General features: G+C 63.9%; 1 protein-coding gene across 1 annotated transcript; it reads left to right on the top strand.

The window, feature by feature from the left end:
- The first annotated feature begins 4,475 nt into the window (after positions 1-4,475).
- SLC6A19 (solute carrier family 6 member 19) lies at positions 4,476-21,794 on the top strand. The gene is made up of 12 exons (XM_045808006.2): positions 4,476-4,751; positions 10,351-10,491; positions 11,056-11,193; positions 13,351-13,532; positions 13,882-13,992; positions 14,221-14,333; positions 15,769-15,897; positions 15,981-16,137; positions 17,375-17,579; positions 17,673-17,832; positions 19,397-19,559; positions 19,741-21,794. The coding sequence occupies exons 1-12, from the start codon at positions 4,550-4,552 to the stop codon at positions 19,942-19,944; spliced, it is 1,905 nt and encodes a 634-aa protein (XP_045663962.1). The 5' UTR covers positions 4,476-4,549; the 3' UTR covers positions 19,945-21,794.
- The last annotated feature ends 930 nt before the right edge of the window (positions 21,795-22,724 follow it).

Here is a 22,724-nt window from a genome sequence, read left to right as displayed (position 1 = left end):
ATCTTCTGAGCCGTCCTGAGGATCGACAGGAAGGGTCAGCATCCCGATGGAGAGGGACATTTGAAGGGCTCGTTTGAGGGAGGATTGCCCATGCCCATAAATGCAGGGTCGGAGCTCCGCGTCAGGCCGCCAGGGAAAGACAAGCGAAAGCCAAGGCCGCTCCTCTGGCCCCACGCGGAGGGGCGAGCAGCGAGGGCGCCAGGCGCTGGGGAGGGTGCGGAGCACCCCCTCCAGTGGGACGCACACGCATGCAAGGGGCCAGGAGGCAGGAACTGACCTCCCCGGCAGCAGAATGGCTGAAGGCCGGGGGCGCATCACGCCCGCCTGGGAGCCCACACTGCGCCACGGGAAGGAAGGGACCGGCCGGCTGAGCTCGGGGCGCGGGCAGGGGGGGCGGAGAGTGCCTGGGAGCGGGCAGAGGCGCGGGCAGGGGGTGTTCCGGAATGTTCTGTTATGGTTATGTATGTTATGGAAGTTCATTAACCCATAAAGCAGTAAACAGACATGCAAACAGGGAAAAACGGAAAACAGCAGAGACGAGCCACATTAGGGAAATTTTCTGCGATAAATCATGGTACACTCTGTGCACTAAATGCTTTTCGTTTCACATTAAAAATGGTATTTGAAAGAAAAATTTAATAAAAAGTAATAAAAATGAAATACAATTTCTAATTTAGTTTAAAATTTGAAATTTAGTAAAAGGAAACGTCTCAATATAATATTAAGTAAAAGTCATGCCCTTGATCAACATGAGGTTAGGGGCACCGTCCCCTGTAACTTTGGACGTGACTGCAGTCGCCCCCCGTGACCGGAAGCCGCACGGATGACCGGAAGCGTCTTCTGTGTGCCACATGTCCTCTGCACGGCATTCGCACAAGCAAGCCAGCCGCGAGAAGATGCTGGGAGAATCGCGGAGAAGAGAAAGCACACCCGCAGTCCCGCATCTGTCAGATGCTCCGCGCACGGCGGACCCTCGCAGGTCAGGGCCGCGTGGCTCAGGGTCCGCGGTAAAACTGAGCGCAACCATCAGAGCTGCGAGCGCTTATCTGCCAACCGCGGCTGGAAACTCTCCAACTGCCTTTACTGAGCACGTATTTCTTTTGTAAAAAGTGTTGCTGCGGCAATCGTGGGTGAAGGGCCGCGGTCTGAGGACGGCGCTGCAGGGACCGGCCCCAGGCCTGCCAGGAGGAAGACTGGGCGCCATCCTCGGCACCACTGGGGACTCCGTTCCAGGGCCCTTGCCGGCCCCAGGACACATGTCCGTGGTGGGCGACGGCCGCTGCTCACGATGCGCTCCCCCTTACCTGTCCATCTTGGAGGGAGGCCTCAGCGTCCCGTGCTGCCCCGTGTGAGGCTGTCCCTTCCCAGGACCCGGGACCCGGGATGGGGTGGGGAGGTGGCCTCAGTCTTTCTGACTATTTTCAATCACAATTGCAATAAAAGCAAAGGCTCGATGTGTTAGTTCCTCCATTCACCTGAGCTACCTGGCATTTCTGTCAGGAAGACCCTGGAGCGTGGTCCCCAGGGAGCGGGGGGCGGGGAGGGGAGGCCCGGGCATCTGTCCCACCACTTCCCTGGACAGGCCCATCTCGGGGAGGCGGGGACCCCTCGCTGGGTCGACGCGGAGAGTTCTGGGGCCTTGGGCGTGGTCGGTAAGCAGGAGACAGATTCTAGCCTGCGCATCTAGCCTCCGGCGGGAGGACAGGACGTGAGCAATTAGATAACAAACTGCACAGCACGTTAGAAGGAAACGATGCTCTGAAACAGGGAAAGGAGAGGGGAACAGGGGCGGGGGAGGGGGCACGGGCCAGCCGTGGTGCTGGGAGGGCTGGGGTCACCCTGTGGCGTTCACAGCATGACTGGAAGGGGGGGACGGCAGCCTGGTGGATGCTGCAGGAAGACGGGCAGGGGGCACATGTGGCACAAAGGCCGTGGGGCCGCTGTGCGCCTGGGGGTCAGGGGTGACCAAGGGGGCCTTGGGCTGGAGTGGGGGAGCAAGGTCAGGGTCCAGGCAGGTCAGTGGGACCTCCCGGCCACGGAGGCCTTTGCTCTTAGATAAGCAGGAGCTGCCGTGAGGGAGCAGGAGGGAGCCGGGGTGCAAGAGCCCTCCATCTCAACGGGGCTGTGGGAGGCCTCCCTCCTGTCTTCTGCCTGGTCTCGTCTAGACGCCCAGGACTGTAGAGCGTGGCAGTCGTCCCCTAGAGACCACGGTGGCGTCTCAGGGGCGTCCAGCCTGTGGGCACTCCGCTGGGACCCCTGTCCCCGGCTTGTGAGGAAGGATCGTTTTGCTGTGGGACCCGAGCAAGCGCTGGGGCCGCGATGGAACCTGAGGGCCTACGGCAGCCCCTGTCCCTGTTGCAGAGACCCTGGTCTGCCCTGGCTGAGCCCTGGGCACCTGGCCGGCTTTTGGCCTGGTACCCTTTCCAGATATTTTCCCAGAAAACAACCGTGGAGTTGCATATCACGATTGTGTGTTACAGACAGGAAGCTGGGCCTTAGCGCCCGAATCGCTGGGCCTCGGGGGACGGTGGGGGGGCACAGCTGCTGCAGGGAAGGCAGCCCAGGTCCGGATTCCTGCGGAAGCTTCCAGAGAGAGCCACCCAGAGGAAGTCCCAGGTACACCCCACGGCGGAAGGGCCTGCAGCGGGGCAGGGACCCTCTCCCCATACGGGATTCCCGCCTCTGCCTCCTGTGGGCGTGGGGAGGGCTCCCACTCTGGACACACCCCCAAAGGAGCCCTGGGCTGCGCCCCACCTCCCTCTTCCCCTCACCACCCTGGCTTCAGATTGACCCTGTGCCCCCCACCAATCCCTACCCCGGGCCTGGGCCAGCCTGGGGCACCTCTCTCCTGCCTTTCTTCTGTCTCTGTCCTTCTGTCTCTCCCTGTGTCTCTGTCTCTCCTTCATCTCTGCGTCTCTCCTTCCATCTCTGTGTCTCTCCCTCCGTCTCCGTCTCTGCAGTGGCCTCTGCCCACCTGCCCTGTGCTCTCAGCTTAGGGACTAGATGCCCCTAAATTCTGACCTGATCCCTCCCTTCCGGCCTCCACCCTTCCTCAGTCCCCTGTCCTAGGGGCAAATGTCGGACTCCCGAACTCACCCCTGTCTGAGTGACCCTCGCCCGTCCTCACTGGATTGTTCCTTGGACATCAGTGTGAACCGTTCTGAGGGGTGGGGTCGGGGTCAGGGCAGACAGCACCCGGCCTTGAGGACGTTATTGTCCGGTGGCTCGGGTCACTGGGGAGACTGATAAGTGGTCACAATGACAGAGGCCGGCCCATGGGAAGGACCGGGCGGCAGGGAGGGCTTCGTGCCCCACTGACCCCTCAGGCTGGCCAGAGGCCGGTGAAGGGCGTTGGCCAGGAAAGTCCCGCAGGCTGGCTGGGTGTGGCGCGGCCACGCACCAGAGGAAAGGCCGCCAGCGGGGGGTGGGGGGCGGGATTGTTGGGCTCAGGACCGAGGTAAGGGTGCGGGGGCAGAGCAAGCAGGGGCACCCCCGCCCCGCTCCCTGCACACAAACTCTGCCCCAAAGTCCCTGCTCTGCCTTCAGTCTCTGCTGTCAAGCCCTGGGTGGGGTTTTCTTCTTGTCCCCCAGCCTTGACTTGAGGCTGGGCCCGCCGTCTTTCTCCCCAGCCTTCTCGGCTCCCAGGGCACTGGTGGAGGCCACCTTGCTCTCTGCATGTGCCGCTGGCTTCCCTGGGTCTCCCTGCCTGACCACTCTGTTCTGGGGGGCAGGGACCCCGTTTCCCATTGCGGTCCTGCCACCCAGCTCAGGGGGTGGGGGTTGCCCCACGCGAGGTGCTGCGTGTGAGGACAGAAGTCCTGCCACCCTAGGGAGAGGTTGGGCGGCAGACAGGTGATGCCTCTGGGAAGCCCAGGGGCTTGAATGACCTGGAGGCCAGTCGGGGTGCCCTGGGTCCAGCCTAGAGGCCCCGCATCTGCAGTGGCTCTGTCCACCCACATGCTGGTGAGATTTAGAGCCTAGAACTTGGGCCAGGAGGGGTCCAGGCAGCTCCAAACTTGGTGTGAGCAGGGCAGTGGGCTGCTCCCAGGGCCCAGGCTGCCCCTCGAGTCCCTAGACAAGCACCAGGGTCAGGGATGCCCCAGCACCCAGCCCGTTGGCCAAGAGAGCTGGGGAGACAGGGCTGCTCCCGGCCCCCTTCCAGTGCTGGCGGGGGGGGGGGGCGGCAAGCAGAGCATCCGAGGGTCTAGGGAGGAGCAGTGCCTTGCAGAGCCAGGCAGGGCTATCAGAGCGGGGGTGGGGTGGGGGGTCTGGGCTTGGGAGCACCCTCGGGGGTGGGGGCTGGCAGACGTCGCATTTGCACAGCGGGTGGGGCTGGCCGGTGCCTGTGAAGCTGCTCAGAGGGTCTGCGGCGCCTCTTCAGATAAGGCATTAACAGTCGGGGCGGACTCGCTTCCAGATCTGCTGACGCCAGGTGCCTGGGGCAAGGTGCCAAAGGTTCCCTATAAAGTGCTGGGGCTCTGGGCCCGTGGCCACTCACCCTCTGGCTGCTGGTCTGCCTCTTCCGTGAGGGACCTGCCTGGCGACCACCATGGTGAGGCTCGTGCTGCCCAACCCGGGCCTGGAGGACCGGATCCCATCCCTGGGCCAGCTGGAGAGCATCGAGACGGAGGAGGCCAGCTCTCGGCCCAAATGGGACAACAAGGCCCAGTACATGCTCACGTGCGTGGGCTTCTGCGTGGGCCTGGGCAACGTGTGGCGCTTCCCCTACCTGTGCCAGAGCCACGGCGGAGGTAGGCCGCAGGGCCACGGGGGCAAGGATGGGGGACGGCAGCTGGGGCTCTGCTGTGAACAGCACCACGTCCCCTGGGACCGCAGGACGCGGGGGCCGCGGCACGCACTCGTGCTTCCCCGGGAGCACCGGGGCCTCCATGTCAACACCGCGGGGCTGGGCTGGGCAGGGCTGGGCTGCAAGTGGTCCAGGGCCCTGCATGGCGGAGGTGAGGGACGTGGCAGAGGTGAGGGATGTCCATGGCTCTGGCCCTGTGTGTCCAAGTGTCCGAGTTTCAGGGAGCCCTGTCCAGTTCTCGGAGAACACGTCTGACCTGTGTGTGGGGGTCCGAGAGGAATTGGCCACTCCTGATGGAGCCCCGTCCTCTGAGTGTGGAAGGGGGTAGTGAGCCCAGCCGTGCTCATGTCCCCCATGGAGGCCTGTGCTCAGCCCTCCCTGTGCTTCCCCCGTGTCCTAAGCCCAGAGGTGGGCGCCACGTTCCTGGATGGACAGAGGAGGGAGCTGGGCAGGAACAGGTGACCCGCAGAAGGGCACCCGGGCCTTGCAGAGGCCTCCGAGGGCCTTGCCTGGAGCCCAGGGGTCTCCTTCCCCAGGGCGAGGCTGCCCCTCTCCTCCACCTGCCAGTGGCACTGGGTCGCGCTGGGTCGGTGTCCTCACGGTCTCATCCCCTCGCCCACTTCCCAGGGCCTGTGGCTACGGGGATGGAGCCCCCGTGTGTCCACGGCTCTGTCTGCCTGGGCCCCCTGCCCTCGAGGGGTGCACAGCGTGGGACTGGGTTTGCGAAGGCTGAGGGCTCTGGGGCAGGGGCAGGGGTGCTAGCTGGCAGGCTGGCTGCCGAGGGAGGCAGGTGCCCCAGGGATGGGAGTTAGTAGGGTGGTTTTCGTTCTAACTCTGAAGGACCTACAGGCTCTCACCTGGGCTTCCTTGGGAAAAGCAGACGTGGTTGTTTCTGGGTCAACCTCAGCAACCTGGATTTTCCCAGGGCTTGAGCTTGCCGAAGTCTGGGAGGGTGTGTCTTACAAGCCCCGGTCCGGTCTGTGCTTCTGGGAGGCTGGGGCCTTGGTGCTGGGGGGACGGGTGGGGGCAGGGTCCCCAGCCGTAGAGTCCCTGATGTCAGCCACCCCTTCCTTCTGGGACTTCCTGGTCACATGCCCCCCCCCCCCAGCCCAGGGTCCACCCTGGGGGAGGGGCCCAGCATCTCCCTGCCCCATCTACCCCTGCTCAGTTCCAACTGGGAGCTCAGCACCACTGTGGGGTGGGTGAAGCCAGCTGGACAGGGAAAGGGGCCGTCCTGGTGCTGTGCGGGGTCCCAGGGGCCACTTGGGATGGACCCACTTTGTGGGTGGAGGCCAGATGCTTGTCCCCTGAGAGGAGGGCGGGTGGCACTGCCGGCGCCCCTGAGGGACGCCCAGGACCTGCTCAGAGTGACTTGGATGTCTTCAAGGCAACCAGCCAGAACAGTTTACTAAGTAAATCCCACAGGCTATGGGCCCCCTCCCCCGAGAATTCACCCTGGACAATGGGGGCTTCTGGGTGCAGCCACACACTGGACCTGAATGCAAGTGGGCAGCGTGGGAACCTCACCCCCAGACACTGTGGACTGATGGGACTGTCCCCGGATCACCGCAAGGGAGCTTCGTCCCCACACCCGTTCCACCCTGGCTGCAAAGCTCGGGGTCCCAGCTCCGGGATGGGAATAGGGTGGGAGTGGGAATGGGATGAGAGCAGGAAGTGGGTGGGAATAGGGAAAGTACTGCTGGGTTTTCCAGGGCTTCTGATTTGGGAGGCAATCTTGTGTGCGGTCCCAGGCAGGGGATGTGAACCAGAGGAGCACGGAGCTGGCCTTAGGAACTCCTCTGCGTGGTGTCTCCATCCCTTCTCCCAAGTCCCCACCACCATGGCCGCCTTCTCTGCACACGGGCTGCCCTCCTTGCGCATATCTCAAGGTGGGCTTTGCTTCGAGATTCCTCCCCTGTGAGCTCAAATAGCGCTGTCCTTCCAGGCCTTGGCCAGGGTGACCCCACGCTGGTCCTCTGGGCCTGTCTGTGCCCCACCCGCCACGGGCTGCTCCCTCGCCGCCTTACGTCACACCAGCCCGCGGGTCATGACCCCTCTCCAACCAGGAGGTCCTCGGTCTGGAGGCCGTGCTTGAGTTTCCATTTCTGGCCCCAGCCCCATCCTCGCTGCTGGGAGATGTGCTCGTGGGTGTGGGCTCCCCAGCCTCCACCCCCAAGCTCTGTCTACATCCACTCTGCCACCCCTGCTGACCAGGGGTGCACCGGGGCTGAGTGGGCCCAGGGGACGGGGAAGAGGTGGCAAGGCCACTTGGGCCAGAGCCTTCCAGGCCTAGAAGGGCCTGGGTGTGGGCTCTAGAGTGCAGGCCCCAGGTGAGGAGGGCCCTTGGAAGTGTGGGACCCAGGGTGGCTCCCTTTATGGGGTCATGACCTCTAGGCCCTGGACACACTGCTCATGCGTCTGGCTGTGTTCTCCGGCCCCGGCACTCCCTGTCGGCGGCTGTGATCGGGGCAGCACCGTGGGGCCCTCCACAGGCTGACTGGGACCCCCCAGACCAGACAACTTGCTTGAAGGGAAGCCAGCAGGTGGGCCAGACCCAGGGAAGGCAGAGCTTTTGCTGCCCCTGCTTTGTCCCCGCACAAGATGGCTGTCCAGCGTGTGGCCTGTGTGAGCACGCAGCCCAGACTGTGGGCGGGAGGTGGAAAGGCGGGAAGGCCCGGGGGTGGGGTGAGCGGCCGTGGTCATCTGCCTTCAGGGACACGGTGAGAGGCAAGCGTGGGAGGGGCTACACCCTTCCGTGGGCCCCTGGGGGAGGCGGGCAGCGTCCTGGGAGGCCGGTCCCCCCCGCCCCCGCGCATCTGCTCCTCTTCCCATCTGCAAGCCCAGAGAAAGGACACCGTACTTCCTGGGCCAGTTCGGGTGATCGGTCAGCACCCCAGCCGTCCAGGCTGCCTGTCCAGGGTTTGTGGTTACCCTCGAGCCTCCGCGAGTCTCCACTGTCTCACATGCACAGCGCCAGGCAGGGGGGCTCAGGAGGCCCTTCTCCGCCAAGACCGGCACACCCCACCCCGTTTCCCCACAGGATTCTGCCCCCGGGCTTCTGTCTCCCCCGGCGCCGCTGCCCCTCCCGCCCCACCCGCCTCTCTGCCTGTCGGCCCATCGGTGCCAGCGCCCGGGTAGCACAGGGACGCCTGTCTCCCGGGACCTTTGGAACCACATCCGGGCGCCACCGTGCCTGCTGGCTGCTCTCCCTCCGCTGCCCTTCCCTGCTTCCTCACCTTTACTCGTGAGAGGAAGTAGCCGGCTCTAAAAAGAAAGCCATGAACTCCCTGGGGGCTGCTTGAGGACGTGCTCATCCCTGGAAAGAACAAGGGACCGAGGTCCCGCTGCCGCCCCGGGCTGGGGGTGCTGGGTGGGCAGGACCCGCAACGTGGGGACACGCAGGGCTCCCTTTGGGGGGTGGCATAGCTGTGTGCCCCCCATCCTCCCACCCCCTGCCGCCGGCTGTGCCCACTGGGATCCCCTGGCGTGTTGGCCCAAAGGAGCTCATATGAGGGAGGGGTGCCAGGAGCACAGGCAGCCGCAGAGGCTTCCTGGAGGAGGGGCTATCCAAGTGGGGTTTCCGAGGATGAATAGGAGTTTTCTGCTGGAGATGGAGGGGCAGGGAGGCCGGTGTGTGAGAGTGACATCACGAGGAAAGGTGATGGGATTGAAGGACGTTTGCAATCCTGGTGCCAAAATGGACTGGTTTTCTTGGTAGTTTTGCTCAAAGGTTTTCATATCAAGCCCCTTAGAGACATTAGAGAGGCAAGTCTTCTCTTATGTTAACTTGACCCTCACTGACACGGTGACCCAGTGAGCACCCCACACCCAGGGGGATTGGCTGGTGGGTTTTCCTGTCCTGGTGTCCGTACTTGCTCTTTGTTTTTTTGTCATTGTCATGCCCACACCCCTTTCGTTTCTGGAACTCGGACCTCAGGCTCTGATGCAGCCCTAGCATCCAAAGGAGCCCGGCCCTGGAGCCCTGCGTGGGGAGAGAGGCCACTCGGGTGGTGCCCTGTGCAGACAGAGGATGACCCATGGCAGGAGGCCTGTCCTTCCCAACACGAGGACCCCACAGACAGAAGGACGGGAAGATATGGGGAGAGGAGGAGAGAGGGGGTTTGGCTCTGTCGTGTCCACACACACACATGCAGGCATGCACAACACGTGCACATGTATGGACACACGCTCACCCACACATACTTACACACCCACGAACACATGCACAGACACATACCCACCCACACACACACACACTCCCACCCATGCACGTGCACACGGGGACACTCACGCACTCAGATGAGCACGTGGACACCCAGTGCCCCCGCCCGCCTCCCCCGAGGACCTCTAGACCAGGCTCTGAGCCCCGCCCTGACTAGGAGACCAGCACATGGAGGTGGTGGCCGCCCGTGGAGGCGTGGGAGTGGGAGGAATGGGGTAGAGGTGAAGGATTTGACAGATTTGGTCAGAAGGACAAACAGAAGGAACCAGCTGGGAAACGAGGAGGAGGGACAGTATGGCTCTGGGCCAGGGGCTGGAGAATGTGGGGAGAAAGGACACGGGGGGCACGGGATCGGGTGCAGACTGGGCTGGGGCCGCACCAAATGCTCCTGCCGCTGGGCTCCCTGTGTGGCTGTCATGGGGCAGGACCCCGGGCCGGGCAGAAGGGCGGCTACCGTCACTCAGCAGGCTCACCGCTGGGCCTCCGGTCAGCAGGGACCGAGAGGCATCCCAGCGAGGAAACATCCCAGGTCAGTGGGCTCGGCCCACGGGGGTCCAGAGAGCCCAGCGCCCACGGCTGCCACACTGGGACCCAAATCCACTCAGTCCTGAGGCAGTGAGTGTCTGGTCTCGGCCGCAGAGCCGCGTCCTGGGCCCGTGTTCACAGGCTGTGCAGACCTCGGCTGCGCCGATCTCTGCTAAGTCTCGCTCGGCGCCGTCCTGCCTGTGGCTGCTCCCAGAGAGCCTCCTCGGTTTCCTGGCGGCCGGCGCCCGGGGACGGAGCGGCCCAGAGACCAGCCTGGTTGCCTTTATAATTTCCCCTCTTGACCTGCTCTCCTGCACTGAAGCCAGGAGGGCTTGGGAGACGCTGGGGGGTCCTCGTGACCCCACGTTGGTGGAAGCCTGGCTCCCTGCACCCTGTCCTGGGCTCGTGCATATCCAGGCCGGCCTCCCAAGCCTCAGATTGACCCTCCCGGTGCACGATCTCCGAGTCGGCCTCTGAACCCTGGGCTCCCGGGACCTGTCCCCTCCGACCGTTCCCCACCCCTGAGTGGAGGCTGTCCTGCCTCCTGGCACTCTGCCCAGTACTGGGGCCCCTCCGCTCATTCCCAGGAGCTGCTGTGTGTGGCGGTGCACGGGGCTCCACGCGCGCCGGCGCCTGCGGCCGTCAGGGTGCCGGCCTTGTGGGTGGTGAGGTCCTGAGGTCCCAGGCCCGTGTCTGTGCGAGGTTGTGCTGGTGCTTTCGACCAACACCTGTGTCCCACAGGTGGCCCCTCCCGTGTACTGTCCCCTGCCCTCATCGCTGCCTTCTCCCCCCCCAGGGGCGTTTATGATTCCGTTCCTCATCCTGCTGGTCCTGGAGGGCATCCCCCTGCTGCACCTGGAGTTCGCCATCGGGCAGAGGCTGCGGAAGGGCAGTGTGGGCGTCTGGAGCTCCATCCACCCGGCCCTGAAGGGCGTAGGTGCGAGTCCGGGGCCCTGCCGGGACTTCTCTGCTCTCTCTGCCCGATTTCAGGGAGAGGAGGGGCCCAGGCCTCCGCCTCCCAGGCCTGTGCAAACCCTTCCTTAGGATCGCAGGGAACGGTGGGCCACAGGTCCAGGCCCTGTCGCTCCCGGCTGCCAGGGATCAGCAGGGCAGCAGAGGCCGTCTGAGTCCCGGGCACCCAGGGCATCGGGGGGATGAGTAGAGCCCTTACTCCCTGAGCAGAGGAGGGCTCAGCAGTGGCCAGACCGACCGCTGAGGTTCCTTCCCGGCACCACCCCCCCCCCCGCACCGCCCCACTCCTGAGCGGTGACGGTCGGACCCCCCCCCTCTGGCACTGCCCCCCCCGGCACCGCCCCACTCCTGAGCAGTGACGGTCTGTCCCCCCCCCCCCCGCACCGCCCCACTCCTGAGCGGTGACGGTCTGCCTCCCCCCCCGGCACCGCCCCCCCCCCCCGCACCGCCCCACTCCTGAGCAGTGACGGTCTGCCGTCCCCCCCCCGGCACCGCCCCACTCCTGAGCGGTGACGGTCTGCCCCCCCAGGCGTCGCATCCATGTTCGTGTCCTTCATGGTGGGCCTGTACTACAACACCATCATCGCCTGGGTCATGTGGTACTTCTTCAACTCCTTCCAGGACCCTCTGCCCTGGAGTGAGTGCCCGATCAACGCCAACCAGACAGGTGAGGCCTGGGCGAGGCGGGCGCTGGGGGCCAGGGAACCGCCCCGGCCGTGCAGAGAGCCGCGCCTTTGAACGTGCGGGCTGACCGTCCACAAAGAGCCGCCTTCTGATTGTCCAAATTCCAGGGGGCTACAGCTCAGCTGTGGCGAAAACCCGCACATTTGAGGCAACGGGACATTTAAAAGTCACACTGCAGGAGAAAAGTCCTTAAAAATTCTGGCTTCCCTCTCGGGAGGGGTGGCGGTGGCCCAGGTGTTATGGAGGAAAGGGGCGACCTGACCACCCCCCACCCGGCCTCGCAGTGCAGGTAGCAGACTCGGGGTTCCAGGTTGCCAGCAGGGTGCGTGGGGCTTCCCAGAGAGCTGCTCCCCGACATTCCCGGGACAGTGTCTTGTCCCCATTGGCCTTTCCTACCCAGTATCCGGAGGCTCTGCCTGCAGAGAGCTCCCGCCCCTCACCATCTGCTCCTTCCCGGAGCCCCCCAGGCCTGGGGCGGGGGGGAAGCAGGCCCTGGCCTGTGGCCCATGGAGGCACAGGGATGAGTGCTAAGCTGGGCCGCTGGGCACCCACCCCCATCATGAAGTGAACGGCCTGTGCTGGGAGCATGGGTCCAACAAGCAGACAGTGGCTAGTGTGGTTTGCTGCACGGATCCCTCCAGAAGTGCTGGGGTTGGGATTGGCAGGATGGGCCCCTCAGGGTCAGGAAAGGACAGGGCCCACCCCCATGTCATCCCTTGCTGCCTTCGGGGACCATTCAGGGCACGGTCCCTGTCTCTGGGGATGAAGTGGGGGCCTTCCAGGACTAGACTGCTTCCCCCTTTGCAGGGTGTCAGTCTGGCCTGGAAGGGCACCCAGGACCCTGGGACCCACAAGGATGAGAACGTGTGAGGTTGGACACCGTTGCCCGTGATGGGCCCCAGCCAGGGAAACTTAGAGACCCGTGACTGGTGCATGGCAGAGCGCCTTGCCCACGGCAGACGCCCAGCTGAGCCTGTGGGTCTCTTGTGTGCCTGCAGCAGGGGCAGGAGGGAGAAGGCAGCAGCAGAGGCCTGGGGTGCACACCCCACATGTGCACACATGTGTGCACACGGGTCTGCATGCGTGTGCACTCGTGTGTGTGTTTGTGTGAACGTGGACTTGTGTGGGCATGTTCGGTGCATGCGTGTGTCGGTGTGTACACGTGTGCACACAGGTCTGCATGCGTGTGCACTCGTGTGCATGTGTTTGCGCGAACGTGGACTTGTGTGGGCATGTTCGGTGCATGCGTGTGTCAGTGTGTGTGCACGTGTGCACACGGGTCTGCATGCGTGTGCACTCGTGTGTGTTTGTGTGAACGTGGACTTGTGTGGGCATGTTCGGTGCATGCGTGTGTTGGTGTGTGTGCACGTGTGCACACGGGTCTGCATGCGTGTGCACTCGTGTGTGTGTGAATGTGGACTTGTGTGGGCATGTTCGGTGCATGCGTGTGTCGGTGTGTGTGCACGTGTGCACACGGGTCTGCATGCGTGTGCACTCGTGTGTGTGTGTTTGTGTGAACGTGGACTTGTGTGGGCATGTTCGGTGCATGCGTGTGTCGGTGTGTGTGCACGTGTGCACACGGGTCTGCATGCGTGTGCACTCGTGTGTGTGTTTGTGTGAACGTGGACTTGTGTGGGCATGTTCGGTGCATGCGTGTGTCGGTGTGTGTGCACGTGTGCACACGGGTCTGCATGTGTGTGCACTCGTGTGTGTGTGTTTGTGTGAACGTGGACTTGTGTGGGCATGTTCGGTGCATGCGTGTGTCGGTGTGTGTGCACGTGTGCACACGGGTCTGCATGCGTGTGCACTCGTGTGTGTGTTTGTGTGAATGTAGACTTGTGTGGGCATGTTCGGTGCATGCGTGTGTCGGTGTGTGTGCACGTGTGCACACGGGTCTGCATGCGTGTGCACTCGTGTGTGTGTTTGTGAATGTGGACTTGTGTGGGCATGTTCGGTGCATGCGTGTGTCGGTGTGTGTGCACGTGTGCACACGGGTCTGCATGCGTGTGCACTCGTGTGCATGTGTGTACGACATCCCTGTCGTCACCGTTTCAAAGCACAGTTTGGGCCCGGGGTCTCGGTCCCCCCACCGCAACTCGCACTCTGGAGCGCCCTGATGTGTGCAAACGCCCGCCCCCAGGCTACGTGGAGGAGTGTGCCCGCAGCTCCTCCGTGGACTATTTCTGGTACCGGGAGACCCTCAACATCTCCACCTCCATCAGCGAGTCCGGCTCCATTCAGTGGTGGATCCTGCTCTGCCTGACCTGCGCCTGGAGCGTCCTCTATGTGTGCACCATACGTGGCATTGAGACCACCGGGAAGGTGCTCGCGGGGTGGGGGTGCCCGAGCCGCCACACCCCAGCCCGCCGTCAGGGGCATGGCCCCACGTGCCCGCTCTCCGGGAGGGGGCCTCTGCTGCTCACACGCTCTCAAGCACGCACTCAAAAAGCTGTGGGCAAGTGGCCCACGAGATCTCTAACAACCACAGTTGCAGACACAAGGGTGGGGTGTGGAGGGCGGGGCCTGTCTCCCCGCCCGGAGCCTGGGGGCCGGGGGGCCGGGAGGGCCAGGGCAGGGGTCCTATGCTGTCGTCCCTTCTCCTCAAGAGCCCGGGGCTCCCTGTCTGCCGGGCACCGCCTGCCGCTTGGTCCCACACCCTCCCTGTCCGCAGGCCGTGTACATCACCTCGACCCTTCCCTACGTCGTCCTAACCATCTTCCTCATCCGCGGCTTGACGCTGAAGGGAGCCACCAAAGGGATCGTGTTCCTCTTCACGCCCAACGTGAGTCTCCCAAGGTCAGCCTGGGCCCAGATGGCACAGGAGGCCAGGCTGGGGGATAGCCCTCCCTGGGCCCCTCGTGGCATGCATGCAGGGCCTATCCGCTCGATGGTGGCCGTGTGGACCGAGGGCAGCCACTAGCGGGCCAGGCACCAGCTGCCACCTCCAGGGGCTGTGTGTCCCAGCCCCCGGTCCTTTCCAGCGCAGCTGAGGGGCTCTGTCTGGCTGCAGGTCACGGAGCTGGCCAACCCGGTCACCTGGCTGGATGCGGGGGCTCAGGTCTTCTACTCCTTCTCACTGGCCTTTGGGGGCCTCATCTCCTTCTCCAGCTACAACTCTGTGCAGTGAGTGTGGGGGGGCCTCTGCCACACCTGCCCTGTGCCTCAGCCTCCTTACCACGATTGGTGGGTGAACCAAGGAGGGGGTGCAGGTAAACCCGCTGACCCAGGGTCCCAGCAGGGCTGCAGCCCCGGGGTGCCAAGAAGTGGGCTGATGCTTTGGGAGGGCTTTCACGAGTGAGGCACCCCCAGGGAGACCCATTTATGGCCCGGCCTCCCCTGGACGCCTCTGTCCCAGCAATAGTGAGCCTTGGTGTTCACGCCCCGACTCCCCATCGCGCCTCGGCACCCAGGACCCCAGGAGCACTGGCCCCTGCCGCCCACCCCAGATTGACACCCACGTGGATGGGGCCCAAACTACGAGGGCCCCCAGCGCCTCCAAGGACACAGCTGGCGTCACTTCATTTCCACAAGCATTAATGGGGGACCTCCTGTGCCCCACCTGGTGCGCCAGGACCGTCCTGCTGGGACCATGGTCCAGCCAAGAGACACACAAGCCGCGGGAGCAGACACGGAGGGCGTGGGGCCAGGCTGGGCTGGCCTGCCGGCCGTGGTGTCGGGTGGGACAGGAGGCAGCGGGGAATGGACCTTCCCACACGGGGCCCTCCGCTTGCTCAGCACACACCAGCTCCTGGTGCAGCCGCATCTTCCGGTTGTGCCGGCACCGGACCAGATCGCGCCCTCGCCCCAAGCGAGCCCTGCACCGTGCGCCCTCGCCCCACCCCTGCCACCCGCCTGCTGCGTCTCTGCGCGTCCTCTGAGTCTGCTTCCGTCCCTGAGCATGACGTCTTCAGCGTCCACCCCGCCGTGGCCTGTGTCGGGCATCCTGCCTTTCATGGCCGAGCAATGCCTGCGCGCAGACGGGCCACGCTGTTTGCCCTCCCTCCCCACAATAGCCGTGCAAGCTGTTTCCACTCTCTGGCGATCGTGAACATTTGTGTCCATGCTTCGGTGGCCGCGGGTGCACCCAGGGGCGGGGCCGCTCGGGGTTAGGGTTTAAGGGGATGTTTTCTACAGAGGCCACCCCATCTCACGTCCCCCAGCCGTGCAGCCGCGCCCGATCCCTGCTCACCCTCGCCAACACTTGTCATTTGCCTTTGATGCCGGCCAACGGAAGCATCTGGAAGGAAGATGTTGGCCTCGGCGCGTGGGGGTGGGGAGGTCAGGGGCGGTGTTCTGGATGTGCCCAGCTGCGGGGGCTCGAAGCCTCATGACCTGGGAAGCAGGGGTTGGACACGGGGTCTCCAGGGCCAGGAGACCCGGGGGCCTGGGGAAGTGGTGGGAAGGGCAGCGTGGGGTGGGCTGCATCCCCCGTGGCTGTGCCCACCTTGCTGGGCCAGGGGCTTGGCCTCAGAAGCCCCGTGCCCGCCCTCGCTGGGTGCTGACTCGGGCCAGGTGGGTGTCGCCGGCCCGCCGTGACCAGACGCCACTCTCTTGGCAGCAACAACTGCGAGATGGACTCGGTGATCGTGTCGGTCATCAACGGCTTCACGTCCGTGTACGCGGCCACCGTGGTCTACTCCATCATCGGCTTCCGCGCCACCGAGCGCTTCGATGACTGTTTCAGCACGTAGGTGGCCCGCCTGTCCTGGGAACCTGCACGTGGCCTCCAGGGAGCCCACCGGCCTGCTGCCAGCCCCATTGTCTTCCCAGGAACATCCTGACTCTCATGAATGGATTCGACCTGCCCGAGGGCAACGTGACGCAGGAGAACTTCGAGGAGATGAAGCTTTGGTGCAAAGACACCGACCCCGAGGCCTTCGCAAAGCTGCACTTCCAGACGTGCGACATGAACACCTTCCTCTCGGAGGTCGGTCCTCTGGATGGTGTTCCTGTGATTGCAGAGCTGGGTGGGGGTGAAGGACACCCGCGGGCGGGCGCCGAGCTTCTCCCACAAGCCGAGTTCTGACGGGCCGGGTCCCAAGGCCTCAGAGCCTCCACCCCAGGCCTGGTGCAGAGGCCGGGACCCGGGGCCAGAGGGGCCCTGGCGCCCTGCTGTGCCTCGTGTCAAACCCGCGGATATCCCCACGCGCACGAGTACTAGAGTCCCTGCTACAAACACCCCAGAGGCATCATAACCGAGCTCCCGACCTCGCTTCTCTTGTCGGCACCTTTTACTTTGGGCCGGCTGACATTTCTCAGCTATCGGAGCGCCAAGGACACGTAGCTGCAAACTGTCCTCTGATGCATGAACATTTCTGAACGCCAGCTTTAATGAGGAGTGATCTTTCCATGCTGTTATGGTTTATGGGCCAACATTTACTAATTTTAATTTGCAATTTTCTTATTTGGAGCCATGTAATATTTGGGAACATGTCACACATTTTCAGGGCCTAGCACTGTGTCCCAGTGGCCAGTGGGGACAGGCTCCGCAGGAGTGAGGTGTGCAGAGAGCAAGCCCAGCCAGCAGAGCAGAGGGCCAACCAGACGGTCCTCTCACCCGGGGACAGGGGTTGATACCCTGCAGGGAGTGCTGAGCCCAGGACCCCTAACGTAGCCCCTCGGCCCCAGTGGAAAACCCGGGAGGGAGGGGCTGCAGCAGGGGTCTCGCGGATCCGTGTGGGGCCAAAAACGCAGGACCACAGGCTCAGCCAGGACCCTGTGCGGAGCCCGGGTGATTCTGCACGGCCAACCGCTGGAGCCACGCCCTGCCTGCGGCCACTCTTGCCCAACCCGCTGGCCGCAGGTCCAGCGCATCCACTCAGGCACTCGCTCAGGCCTCGTGGAGGTCACCCCACGCCCCGAGCCCAGCTGTGCGATGCGCGTCTCAGGAAACGTCAGTGAGCGGCGGTGTCCGTGTCTGTCACGGGTCTGTCTGGGCAGCTCGGGGTCCTGACTGTGGCTGAACCATGCAAGCCACTTCCTGGTCCTCAAGCTGGTGCAGCTTTTAGAAAATACAATTGGGCCTAAAAGACAAGTTCTGGTTATTTCCCCCAAATGGCTCAGATCAGCCCTGTGCTTGCGCGGTGGGGGCTCAGCGGGTGGGAGGGAAGGAGAGGGCCCTTGGGGAGCGTGCGCCCCGTGACGCCCCTGCCCCAACCCCGCAGGGCGTGGAGGGCACCGGGCTGGCCTTCATCGTGTTCACGGAGGCCATCACCAAGATGCCCGTGTCCCCGCTGTGGTCCGTGCTCTTCTTCATCATGCTTTTCTGCCTGGGCCTGTCGTCCATGTTCGGGAACATGGAGGGCGTGGTCGTGCCCCTGCAGGACCTCAAGATCATTCCGAAGAAGTGGCCCAAAGAGCTGCTCACAGGTACATGGCTCGGGGCCGCGAGGACAGCCCCGGGGTGCGGCCACGGTGCGGGCACAGGGCCTCGGGCCGTAGCGCGGTGTCCTCTGCCCTCAGGCCTCATCTGCCTGGGGACGTACCTGCTGGCGTTCATCTTCACGCTGAACTCCGGCCAGTACTGGCTCTCCTTGCTGGACAGCTATGCCGGCTCCATCCCGCTGCTCATCATCGCCTTCTGCGAGATGTTCGCGGTCGTCTACGTGTACGGTGTGGACAGGTAGGGGGAGGCCGTGGCGGCAGGAGGCTCCCAACGGGGTAGGCAGGGCCACATTCAGGGAGGGGCGGGACAGGCGCGCCGCTACCCGGGGCCGAGCGTGCCCTGGACCTGGCGCCTGTGTGGCCGAGGGCAGAGGAGATGGGCCTCGGACGGACGCCGGCCAGAGCAATCCGAACAGAGCTCCCTCCAGCTTCCAGAAGCTTCCAGACCCGGCAGACAGGAGCATTCACAAGCTGTGCAGTCTCAGGGGTAGGAGGAGAGCAAACAGCCACCACGAAGGAAAATACAGACTCTTCTGGTCTGACCACGGGGTTTACAAAATTCATAACTGAAGTATCGTAAGCAAAGTCAAAGACAAGGAGGTGAAGCTCTGTCGCATCCCACACGGGCGGCCGGAGATGCGAGGACAGACAGACCGGAAGGGACAGAGCAGCCCCAGGGGCTGGGGTGCGACAGCAGGCGTGAGGGCCGGGCGTGGACAGGGCAGGGGATCCCACTGCAGGGCTCAAGGCTGCCCTGCGGGGCCCCGCAGAGGCCACGGCTGCCAGCCCACGGGGAGGGAGCTCTGTGGTGAGGAGCTCCAGAACTTTCTACAGGGAGAGAGGGACCCCAGCCAGAGAAAGGTGGGCGAGCGCACCCCGTCCGTGGTCTGCTTGGCCCGACACTGAGGGCATCAGGCCCTGATCAGAGACGAACACAGGCCCAGAACAGGGCACCCGGGCTCTCGCTGGGAGATGGGCTCCCCAGACCATAAAACCTGCACAAGCCCTTGGAGGGGCTTGAGATGCCGCCTCCGTACCCTCAAGAGCTGGCCTGCTTGAGTGCAGACACCCGCCCCACAGTGTGAACCTGCCCGGGGGACACCAGAGAGCACGTGCAGGCCGCTGCTGCCCCACCTGCAGAGGCCTGGGACTGTCCGCATGGGGGCACGGCCATCTGTGACCACCCGAGGACAGTTGGAAGACAGACAATGGTGGGGGTACCATGCAACGCGCTGCAGTGAGGACGCGTCCCGTGCACAGAAGACCCCCCCTGGGTCCGGCCTGGGGATGAGGCCTGGGCACTGCGCAGTATCCCCTGGATTCTCTGTGGCCCAGGACAGCACGTGGCCACGTTCTGCGTTCTCCATGACGACGTCTATAGACAACGGACTCTGCCGCAGAAGAGTCTGGCCCGGACGGGCGGGAGACGGTGGGGCTGTCCAAGGTCAGGGCCGCTGCCCTGCCAGGGAGGCTGGGACAGGGCTGCCGGCTGGGCTACCCTCTAGCCCAGAAGCATGGTCCCCAGCTCCGCATGAGTCCGTAGAGCAAGTTTACAGGCTGGGGCGCTGGGCGGTGGCACCACGGGGCGACAGAGGGTCCTGCCGGCCTCCCGAGGCGTCTTCTGATGCAGGAACGGGGCTCTTCTGCAGGCAGTGGGTCTCTGGTCAGAGAAAGACCAGGCTGTGGCACCGCAGAGGGTGACGTCTGTCTGGGCTGGACGGGCTGGCCACCCTCTGCCTTGACGGGACCACAGACCTGTCGACGCCCCCCGGTGACAGCTTCCTTCCCCCCTCTGTGTCCAGGTTCAACAGGGACATCGAGTTCATGATCGGCCACAAGCCCAACATCTTCTGGCAAGTCACGTGGAGAGTGGTCAGCCCGCTGCTCATGCTGGTCATCTTCCTGTTCTTCTTCGTGGTCAAGGTCAACGAGGAGCTGGTGTACAGCGTCTGGAACCCTGCCTATGTGAGCCGGGGGCTGCCGGGGAGGGGCAGCGGGGGTCTTGCTCCCTGTGGGGGTGGGCAGCCTGGAGTGTCCCTCCCCTCCCCCATAAGGGCCAGGAGGTGACCCACAGGGGAGAGGCGTCTGCCCCACGGGAGGTCCTACGGGCTGTACGTGCAGCTGGTCACCGCTGCTCTCTCCCCAGGAGGAGTTTCCCAAATCCGAGAAGGTCAAGTACCCGGGCTGGGTGTACGCTGTGGTCGTCGTCGTGGCTGGGGTGCCCTGCCTGGTCATCCCCGGCTTTGCCATCTACAAGCTCCTGAGGAACCGCTGCCAGAAGCCAGGGGACCGCCATGGGCTGGTCAGTGGGCTGTCCACGGCCTCCATCAACGGGGACCTGAAGTCCTGAGCAGCTCAGCCCAGCGTGTGCGGCTGTCGGTGTCGGCGGGGGGGGGGGGGGGTCCGGGCCACACATGTGAGAGTGTGTGCAAGTGTGCATGTGTGGGTGTGTGCTGTGCAAGTATATGCACGTGTATGTGTATATATGTGTGAGTGTGCGTGTGCACGTGTGAACACACGTGTGTGCATGTGCACTGTGAACACACGTGTGAGAGTGTGTGCGTGTGTGAATGTTTATAGTGCATGATGTGCACACACGTGAGCGGGTATGTGTGTGAGTGTGCACGTGTGAACACACGTGTGTGCGTGTGCATGTGTGAACACACGTGTGAGAGTATGTGGGGTGTGTGGAAGCACGCGTGTGATCATGTCTAAGCATGTGTGTCTGTGTGCATGAGCACGTGGTGGGCGTGTGTACACCTGTGCTGTGTGCATGGCTGTGGTACATGTGAGAGTGTGTTGTATAAACGTGTTGGATGCGTGTGTGTTTGTGCACACACAGCCATGTGTCCACGTGTGTATGTGCATGTCCACGTGCACACGCGCTTGCCCTTGTCACGGACGTGGTGGGGCACGTGCTGCTGCCCCGGTGCCGCCACGGCCTGGGTCCCGCCATGCCTGTGCGCGCCGAGGGAGAGTCACAGCTGCGGCGTCGTGGGGAGGCCGTGCCTGCGGAGCTCGCCCCGCGGGAGATGGGAGTGTGATGCCCCCTCGGCCCCTCAGATCCAGTCTCATAGCCACCCACCCTTCGACCCTTGACCCAGGAGCTCACAGTAAGGTCGGGGCACTGGTGCCCCGTGACGAGGACCGCCCTCCTCAAGCCCCTGGGCTGTGAGCTCCGGAAGACTCGGCGGAGTCCCTCTGAGGCCTGACTGCCCGTCCGCTGGCCTTGGCAGGATGCCGGCCCGATTAATCATTGCTTCTGGCCGCCGCGGAGAAGGGAGCAGTTAGACAAAGTCAAGGCGGCCGAGGTGAAGGCAAAACCACCCTTTGAGTTTTCTGAAGCGGCATACTCACTGCCTGAGTGTGTAGCCAGCTGTTGCGAAAGACGGGTTAGCGGGTAACTCGGCCACAGCCGCCAAGGTCGAGGGCAGCCTGTGTGTCCCGAGCACGGCAGGGACAGGGAAGCCCACCCACTGGACACCCCTCGGTGAAGGCTGGTGCTGGCTCTTCCCTGCCCGTCATGGGAAGGCTTGTCTTCTGGGATTCGACAGCCAATCTCGGCCGAAGTCACTTGGCACATGGAGTAGTTATGGTAATGAGCTCACCTCCACTCTCCATGGAAAAATCTGGAAGTTTACGTTAAACTGCACTTTCTGAGCATCTGCTGGGCCAGGGTGGGGACCTGGGTGGGACGGTGGGTCCCAGAGCCCTGTCACCCCTACACGGATGCCCCGGGGCCCTGTCCCCATCCCAGTGTCTCCCGTCCCGCGGTAACACAGATTTCAGCCTGCAGCCCCGCTGGGGGCCTCTTCCAAGCACCGGCATGTCCACCCTCTTATGCCGCCAGTCACTTGGGTGCCGGGACCCGCAGAAACCTCGGCGGCTCACAGCCGGCCGTGCAAGGCCATGAGGGCATGCACCTGCCCGGGGTCCCACGTCCTGCCCCACTCCAGCCTCCACCCTGCTCTCAAAGCTTTCCCACCCCCACTGAGAGAACACTGAGCAGCCCCCCATGGATCTGCTGCCCCAGCCACGGTGCATGGGGAGGAGACTGGCAGGTGCGGCCCAAGGGGCTCCTCCAGTCACTTTGTCCCCAACGAGTGCCTTGTTCCACGGCCTTGGTGTATTTGTGAGTTGTTGGAAATGCAGGACTTGTGGGCATAATGTGTACCCGTCTAAATAAATCACTGTTTCATAGCCTGGGCCTTAATGTTGTCTAAATGCAGAGGGATGAGCAAACAGCGGGGCCTGTCATTCAGGGCAGCGCGGGACCACAGTTCTGGTGGGGGGGGTGATTTTCTCTGGAAGTCGTGACACCAAGTCACTGCGTCCGTGGAGCTCTGGGCATGTCGTGTGGCCGTGTGAAGGGCAGATGGGGGCGGTCTTGGGTTCAGGGCCGGGGTGCCCTGGTGAGGTTAAGTCAGCTGGGCCAGGGGCCACAGCCCTGCCCTCCCCGCCCTTCTCCCCGCTTTCTCACGTTCCCCTCCCACCCAAGAAAGAGTCAGTGGAAGTGTGTCCACCAGGGCCCACGCCTCTGGGACCCACACATTTGGGCCTGTGTGAGACCAGCGTCCTGGGAAGTGGGAATTTCACATGCAGGGCCCCAGCCTGTCCTGGAAGCATCCACCAGGGGTCCACGGGTCCAGGAGCCCCACAGGAGGCCCAGGCTGGGTCCACCATATCAGCTCATCATGCTTCATCCCACTGCAGGGGGACCCCACATGGAGGGGACGACTGGGACGTCCCCCAGCCTGGCTGAGCCCCTGTGGCCGTGGGTGTCATGCTGTCCCACCCGCTGCCTGAGGGCACCAGTTGTCTCTGAGGGGAAGAGAAGAAGCCCCTCCCACCCCTGCCCCTGCCCCTGCCCCTGCCCCAGCAGGGGAGGCCCTCTGGGACACTGGCCCTCCACCCTGCACGTGGTGGGTGCTGGGGGGGGCGGATCCCTCCCTGGGCACTAGCCACCCTTCCATGCGTGGTGAACACATGGTGTCTCCATGGCTCAGTCACTGGAGAACGCCGTTGAAAGGAGCAGGCCCACCCCGAAGTCACACACTGGGGACTCTGCTTATAGAACATTCTAGAAAGGACAAAACAGGAGCAATGCAGAACAGACGGGAAGCTGGCGGG

Source organism: Ursus americanus, chromosome 15 (assembly GCF_024610735.1).
Source record: "Ursus americanus isolate L20-20 chromosome 15, mUrsAme1.1.p, whole genome shotgun sequence".
Taxonomy (NCBI): domain Eukaryota; kingdom Metazoa; phylum Chordata; class Mammalia; order Carnivora; family Ursidae; genus Ursus; species Ursus americanus.
This window is presented reverse-complemented; position numbering and strand designations above follow the sequence as displayed.